This window comes from Bison bison, unplaced genomic scaffold, assembly GCF_000754665.1.
Source record: "Bison bison bison isolate TAMUID 2011002044 unplaced genomic scaffold, Bison_UMD1.0 scf7180017864213, whole genome shotgun sequence".
NCBI lineage: Eukaryota > Metazoa > Chordata > Mammalia > Artiodactyla > Bovidae > Bison > Bison bison.
The window spans coordinates 3665115-3673563 of NW_011494785.1; the positions used below are offsets into that span (position 1 = coordinate 3665115).

General features: G+C 49.8%; 1 protein-coding gene across 1 annotated transcript in view; it reads left to right on the forward strand.

The window, feature by feature from the left end:
- Window positions 1-248: 248 nt before the first annotated feature.
- DDX11 (DEAD/H (Asp-Glu-Ala-Asp/His) box helicase 11) overlaps window positions 249-8449 on the forward strand; it is a 33887-nt gene continuing 25686 nt past the window's right edge. Inside the window, exons 1-2 of the mRNA XM_010845015.1 lie at window positions 249-379; window positions 5995-6142. Coding sequence (XP_010843317.1) covers window positions 5999-6142 — 144 coding nt within the window. The 5' untranslated portion in view covers window positions 249-379; window positions 5995-5998. The remainder of the gene's footprint in view (window positions 380-5994; window positions 6143-8449) is intronic.

Sequence of the window (8449 nt, forward strand, 5' to 3'; positions counted from 1 at the left end):
ATCCCTCCTCTAGGGTTCCCGCCCCAGCTGAACGCGCCGGGCACGCGCAGAGACACCAAACGCGAACTCCATCCCCAGGGTAAGCCAAGGAGCGCGCACGCGCAGTGACCCCGGAGCGCAGCGACGGGACGCTCTATTTGGCTATGGAGACAGAGCCCGGGACTAGCCGGCCGCGCAAGCGTAGTGGCGCAACACGGGGACCCGCCCCACCGAGCCCCGGGGTGCGCATGCGCAATGCTGGGGGCGGGGAGCGTGCAGCGCGGCGTGCTGCCCTGGAAGACGCTGACACCGGCGAGGAGCCGGAGTTTCAGGTTCAGCGGCGTCCGCCTGGACTGCTCGCCGGTCTGGCCTCGGCGGAGCAGCCCTCCCGCCGAGGAAGGTGAGCGCGGTGCCGAGAACGTGGAGCGAGATGAGAAAGGGCAGACTGGTGGATCTGCCGGGGAGCGGGACTGGCCGGTGGCGGGAAAGCGTCCTGGGGCGGGGTCGCCGTGTGATCGACAGGTCAGGCACCAATGGGAGGGCGGGAGAGGCCGCGGGGCGGGACCTGGTCGCCAGCTGGTGGCTGAGGGGCGGTTCCGCCGGAGGTGGTGAGCGCGCTTTGCACGTGGTAGTACCTGCTGATCCCTGCAGGGCCGCCGAATGCGCCGTTCCCCGTCCCCTGCAAAGGACAGAGTCCCTTGGACTGCAAGGAAATCCAGTCAGTCCATACTAAAGGAAATCAGTCCTGAATAGTCATTGGAAGGACTGATGCTGAAGCTGAAACTCCAATACTTTGGCCACCTGATGCGAAGAACAGGACTCATTAGAAAAGACCCTGATGCTGGGAAAGATTGAAGACAGGAGGAGAAGGGGATGACAGAGGATGAGATGGTTGGATGTCATCGCCAGCTCGATGGATATGAGTTTGAGTAAACTCCGGGAGCTGGCGTTGGGCAGAGAAGCCTGGCGTGCTGCAGTCCATGGGGTCGCAAAGAGTCTGACACAACTGAGCCACTGAACTGATTGCCCCCTACAGCTGGGGAAACGGAGTCAGAGATGTGGACTTAAGCGGGGATACAGGCTACTGCTGCTAGTGCTACTGCTAAGTCACTTCAGTCGTGTCCGATTCTGTGCGACCCCATAGACAGCAGCCCACCAGGCTCCCCCGTCCCTGGGATTCTCCAGGCAAGAACACTGGAGTGGGTTGCCATTTCCTTCTCCAATGCATGAAAGTGAAAAGTGAAAATGAAGTCGTTCAGTCGTGTCTGACTCTTAGCGACCCCATGGACTGCAGCCTACCAGGCTCCTCTGCCATGGGATTTCCCAGGCAAGAGTACTGGAGTGGGGTGCCATTGCCTTCTCCGGGGATACAGGTGGGATCCCAAATTGGGCAGTCTGACCCCCCAGAGCCATCCTGCCACTCGGCGAATCCTTGTGGAGCAGTGGCTGGCCAAGAGGACTGGGACAGATGGAAATGAGTTTGGGTGAACTCCGGGAGTTGGTGATGGACAGGGAGGCCTGGCGTGCTGCGATTCATGGGGTCGCAAAGAGTCCGACACGACTGTGCGACTGAACTGAACTGTGGGAGGCAGTGCCGTGAAAAGTGCAGCTAAATCGTCACACAGTGTGACTGCTCCGAGAGCAGAGCCGGGTGGGAGACAGAAGCAAGACGAGGACGTGGGGTTGGGGCCAGCTGGCAGCTCTCAGCCCTGCCACCCCAGATTCACAGCAGGTGAGCTAGAGCCACGTTGTCTCCCAGGTATGTGGAGTTAAAGCGCTTTAGGAGGAGAACAGTAGGATGGTACCTGGAATACAGGTGTCTCACCTGCTCAGGCTGCCATAGGCTGGGAGGCCTGAACAGGGAACTTCTCTCTCCAGGTCTTTAGGCTGGGAAGTCCAAGGCCACCAGTCCTATAGGGGACAGGACCCCACCATTAGGACTCCATTTAATCCTAATTACCTCCTTCATTTAATGTTAAAATGTTAGTCACTCAGTAGCGTCCGACTCTTTGCAACTGCATGAACTGTAAGTCCACCAGGCTTCTCTATCCATGGGATTTCCCAGGCAAGAATACTGGAATGGGTTGCCATCTCCTTCTCCACATTTAATGTTAATTACTCCCTAAAAGCTCTTTCTCCAGATACAGCCTCACAATGAGGGTTAGGGCTTTTAACACATGAATTTGGGGTAGGGGGAACACCATCTGTCTGTAGCAGGCTTGTACCCAGGTAAATAAGTGATCATCGAAGACTACAGAAAATGAGAAAATGAGTACTTTCAGGACTTGTGTGTACCCTGACGCTGGGAAAGATTGAAGGCCGGAGGAGAAGGGGACGACAGGATGAGATGGTCTGATGGCATCACCGATTCAATGGACATGAATTTGAGTAAACTCCGGGAGTTGGTGATGGACAGGGAGGCCTGGTGTGCTGCAGTCCATAGGGTCGCAAAGAGTCGGACACGACTGAGCGACTGAACTGTACCTGAGATACCTTCGTGTGTCTTAACCCATTGAGTGAGCGTGAGATTGCCGTTCCTTGTGTCTTCACACTGGTGGGGAGTTCTAGGGACAACTTGTGTGTGTGTGGGCTCATGTCCAGGCAACCAGCCTGAAGAGATTGGAAAAGTTATACTAAACATCTTTAAAACAGCACTTAGTGAATCCTTTATCCTTGGATTTAGCTAAACCCTTTTTTCACTTATGGTTTAGCTTGTGCTGCTCCTGGAATAATGAGATCCCTAATTACCACCCACAGAGAAGTGAAATAATAATTACTTTTGTTCTTTATTGTTTCGTGTTGTCATTCTAAAGTTTGGTAACCAAGTCTTTTCATCCTACTTACCCTGGTGGGAGGAAGATTAGAAATCTATAGCTCAGGAGCTCAGAGGCTGCTGCTGCTGTTTAGGCGCTTCGTTGTGTCCAACTCTTTTGTGACCCCACAGACTGTAGCCTGCCAGGCTGCTCTGCCCAGGCAAGAATACCAGAGTGGGTAGCTATTCCCTTCTCTGGGGGATTTTCCCGACTCAGGGATCAAGCCCAGGTCTCCTGCTTGGCAAGCGGATTCTTTAACCACTGAACCACCTGGGAAGCCCTGGCTCAGGCAGATATATGTTAAAATCTTGGATTCAAGCGCTTGCTGAGTGATTGTGAGCAAATCACTTAACTTTTCTGAGCCCTGGTTTCTTCAACTGTGAAATAGAACTAATAAAAATCCTGACTGCATAGGGTTGTGAGGTTATATGAAAACAGTTTGAAACCATCAAAGAACTGGCCGTTGGACTAGACACTGAAGTAATAGATATTCTCTCCATATCTCTCTGAATAACAGAAAGCCCCTCCCACAGCCCCTACCTCAGACTGGGTATTCATTTATTGCCTGTTTATCGATTGCCTGCTAAGTGCCAGAGCAACCCTGAATGCTAGGGCAGGGAAGAGCAAGGCAGTCAAGGTTCCTCCTTTTATGCTGTTTATATTCTAGTGGGGGAGGACAGTAAATAAGTTCAGATAGTGCTGAGAGCTATGAGCAACAAAAATACAGTGTTTCAAATAATGAGATAAAAGAATGACAAAGCAGAGCAGTGTGTGTGTTTGGAGAGGTGTTTGACCACTGCTGCTGCTGCTGCTGCTAAGTCGCTTCAGTCGTATCCGACTCTGTGCGACCCCATGGACGGCAGCCCACCAGGCTCCCCCGTCCCTGGGATTCTCCAGGCAAGAACACTGGAGTGGGTTGCCATTTCCTTCTCCAATGCATGAAAGTGAAAAATAAAGTGAAGTCACTCAGTCGTGTCCGACTCCTAGCGACCCCATGGACTGCAGCCCACCAGACCCCTCTGTCCATGGGATTTCCCAGGCAAGAGTACTGGAGTGGGGTGCCATTGCCTTCTCCGGTTTGACCACTAGAGGGTGGCAAATAGAGTGAGAGGCCTCTGAGGAGCTGAGTCCTAAATGTCCAGGACTCCAGTCCCCAAGCAGAGAGGGACGGCAGGCACAAGGCCCAGGCTGATTATATCATGGCTCAGCCAGTGGTCTCTAGGCTGTCGAGAAATCTGTCTTTAAAGACAGGAGATTTGCAGGGCAGGGGTAGAGATGCAGATGTGGAGAACGGACAAGTGGACACGGTGCGCGGGGTGGAAGGGAGAGTGGGACGAATTGGGAGATGAGGATTAACATATACGCACTACCATGTGTGAAATAGATAGTGGGAAGCTGCTGTACAGCACAGGGAGCTCAGCTTGGTGCTCTGTGATGACGTAGAGGGGTGGGAGGGAGGAGGGCTGGGAGGGATATCCAACAGAGAAGAGATATATGTGTCCATATATATGTATCCATGTAGCTCATCCCATCATTACAAGTTAAGTGTTAGTCATGTCCAACTCTTTGCAACCCCATGGACTATAATTGCCAGGCTCCTCTGTCCATGGAATTTTCCAGGCAAGAATACTGGAGTGGGGTTGCTGTTCCCTTCTCCAGGAGATCTTCCCGACCCAGGGATTGAACCCAGGTCTCCCTCATTGCAGGTGAATTCTTTACGGTAAAGAATAAACGCCAGTTAAAAATAAAAAACAAAAGGGTTGGGCAGGGGGTGGTCAAATTTCTCTCCTGGGATTTAGAACTAGGAAACAGAAGACTTTGCTTGACAGGGGGACCTGAAGCCAGAAGGTTAAGGGGCTGCAGAGGCAGTGTGCAGGCTAGTGTCTGGGTAAAGCTGAAGCAGCGATTGAGCAGAGGAGGCTGGGCAGGCCCCACGTGGCATGTGTTGGAGCAGAAGAACTGGGAATCCCAAGGCATTTACTGCTGGTGGACTTCCTGGAACCGTCTTAAAACCTGAACCACTCTGCAGTTCTAGTCTGCAAGAAGTACTACCCTGTCCATGGCTTCTGCTCTTGGATTTCCCAGATCGGCTGTATTCTTAATCTCCAAGTATGTATCTTTTCAGTAAATCTCCCTTTTATTGATGCTAGTTCTCTTTTGCTGACACATGAGTTGGACTAGAACAGCCATGTGAACCTGGGCTTGGATCCCTGGGTTTCCTTTCTGAGCTGAGTCTTTTGAACAGTTATTTAATTTCTGTGTCAGGATCCAACAACTATATCCTTACAGTATTGTGCAGATTAAACAAGAGGACAAAAATGGAAGGGCCTGTGGAGTGTTTAACACAGGGCAGGTATTTGGGTTTGTTAGGGCCTGTCTCCTTTCCCTCCATGTTTTAGTGGGTTTTTGATTACAGGCCTACCTCTGCTATTGAACTGTCCTGGTTTTGTCATCCTTATTTTTATCGTTCCACCTCAGTCCTCATTTTAACTACCCCTAAACTCTTAACTGGAAGAACACCGTGCAGCTCCCTCTCCTCATAAGTGAATCAACATGGTCACTGGTCTTCCTGAGGCCACTTGTGTAGCGGAGGTGTACATGGGATTTAGATTTATTCATATTTGTACTGAGGTGAGCTGGTCCCGTTTACCTAGCTCAGAGCAGTGACTTCCAAAGAGAAAGAGCGGGGGCCAGGATGGAAGATGGTGATTAAAGGAAGAAAGGGTGTGTAAGAGCTGTCTCAGAGAAACCAGGGTCAGAAGAAGAGGAAAACGGAACATGGTGGCGTGGCCGGGAGGTGTGTCATTATTTCTGCAGCCATTAGGCTTCTCCCATGCAGGCATGGCTGGGAGGTGTGGCCGGGAGAGAAAGCGTAAATGGCTGGAGATATAATGACAGGCCATCCAGGGGAAATCTCCACGCCTTTAGAAAGGTGTGCAGGCAGGTGGAGCAGCAGGGGTTTCTGTTAGGGCTGCCTGGGCCAAATTCCCCTGTGTCCAGTTTTGATGAATGTCTCTGGATGAACTGCGACTCTGGCCAGGCCTCGTGGAGAGGCCCACAGTTGGAGAGATATTTGCTTGCCAAAAATGGTCCCCTCTGGGGAGAAAGTGGGTAACTAGTACTAAAGCTGCTCTTAGGAACTGTTCTAGATCTCAGGCCAGTACTTGTCCATCAGAGAGCTGCTGGCTTTCTTTCCCTCCAGGATTATGGCTGACGAGACCCAGGAGGCTGGTGGCATCCACTTCCCGTTTCCCTTCACACCATATGCCATCCAGAAAGACTTCATGGCAGCACTGTACCAGGTGCTGGAGGCTGGCAAGATTGGGATATTTGAGAGTCCAACCGGCACTGTAAGTATGACCAGTGGGGCCCGAGAAGGTCTGGGGAGACGCTGATGACAAGTCAGAGGCCACCAGAGCATGCTCATCTGCCTGCACAGAGAGTCATGGTGTGAAGCTTAGAAAGGTTGTTTTTTTTTTTTTTTTAAATTTTTTATTCCTTTATTTCTCATGTGTTCCCCATCCTGAACCCTCCTCCCTCCTCCCTCCCCATACCATCCCTCTGGGTCGTCCCAGTGCACCAGCCCCAAGCATCCAGCATCGTGCATTGAACCTGGACTGGCATCTCGTTTCATACATGACATTTCACATGTTTCAATGCCATTCTCCCAAATCTTCCCACCCTCTCCCTCTCCCACAGAGTCCATAAGCCTGTTCTATACATCAGTGTCTCTTTTGCTGTCTCGTATACAGGGTTATCGTTACCATCTTTCTAAATTCCATATATATGCGTTAGTATACTGTATTGGTGTTTTTCCTTCTGGCTTACTTCACTCTGTATAATAGGCTCCAGTTTCATCCACCTCATTAGAACTGATTCAAATGTATTCTTTTTAATGGCTGAGTAATACTCCATTGTGTATATGTACCACAGCTTTCTTATCCATTCATCTGCTGATGGACATCTAGGTTGCTTCCATGTCCTGGCTATTATAAACAGTGCTGCGATGAACATTGGGGTACACGTGTCTCTTTCCCTTCTGGTTTCCTCAGTGTGTATGCCCAGCAGTGGGATTGCTGGATCATAAGGCAGTTCTATTTCCAGTTTTTTAAGGAATCTCCACACTGTTCTCCATAGTGGCTGTACTAGTTTGCATTCCCACCAACAGTGTAAGAGGGTTCCCTTTTCTCCACACCCTCTCCAGCATTTATTATTTGTAGACTTTCGGATCGCAGCCATTCTGACTGGTGTGAAATGGTATCTCATAGTGGTTTTGATTTGCATTTCTCTGATAATGAGTGATGTTGAGCATCTTTTCATGTGTTTGTTAGCCATCTGTATGTCTTCTTTGGAGAAATGTCTATTTAGATCTTTGGCCCATTTTTTGATTGGGTCATTTATTTTTCTGGAGTTGAGCTGTAGGAGTTGCTTGTATATTTTTATATATTGTATACCTGACTTCAGGCTCTACTACAAAGCCACAGTTATCAAGACAGTATGGTACTGGCACAAAGACAGAAATATAGATCAATGGAACAAAATAGAAAGCCCAGAGATAAATCCACGCACATATGGACACCTTATCTTTGACAAAGGAAGCAAGAATATACAATGGATTAAAGACAATCTCTTTAACAAGTGGTGCTGGGAAATCTGGTCAACCACTTGTAAAAGAATGAAACTAGAACACTTTCTAACACCATATACAAAAATAAACTCAAAATGGATTAAAGATCTCAACGTAAGACCAGAAACTATAAAACTCCTAGAGGAGAACATAGGCAAAACACTCTCTGACATACATCACAGCAGGATCCTCTATGACCCACCTCCCAGAATATTGGAAATAAAAGCAAAAATAAACAAATGGGACCTAATTAAACTTAAAAGCTTCTGCACATCAAAGGAAACTATTAGCAAGGTGAAAAGACAGCCTTCAGAATGGGAGAAAATAATAGCAAATGAAGCAACCGACAAACAACTAATCTCAAAAATATACAAGGTTGTTCTTTCTATTTATCATTCTGAGTAAGTCACTCCTGTCTATTAAACAGTTGAACACAGCCCTGGGGTCACAGAAAAATTAGGCTAGAGGCAAATGAGAATTTGAATGGCCGTGGAAACCACAACTCGGAGCACTGAAACCTTCCATCTTACTCTGGGCACACAACTGAGAAACAGAAATTAGTCTGGCTTACTCACAGATCAAACACGGGTTTATTCTCCACAAACTAGGTCACCAAGGGCCAGAGTAACCCCGTCTGGAGCCCCGCAGTTTTCCTTCCTTGCCTGGAAGGAGGGGGTTTATTGGAGGTTGACCACTGAGGACTGTTGGGATCCGGCTCCTCTCTTGCACTTTATTGTTGCAGCAAGTGCCATGCGACAGCGGGCTGCCCGTGCGGGCGTGGCTGTGACCTGGAGGACCTTTCGGGCCTTGCCTCTGTGCCCCTGCCACCTGGGGAGCTTGGCCTAGCTGGCCCGGGGTGGTAATGTGTGTGTTGACTGAATGAACAGAGGAAAGTGACTCATGTCTTCTCATCCGCCGATGGGAGTGTGTCATCTTTTCCTGGGGAGACACAGACGGGGCTGCTCTTCTGGTTCCGTTTTGTTCCTTCAGACGCAGTGAGTGGGAGGGACTCCCTCCTGCCGATTCACGC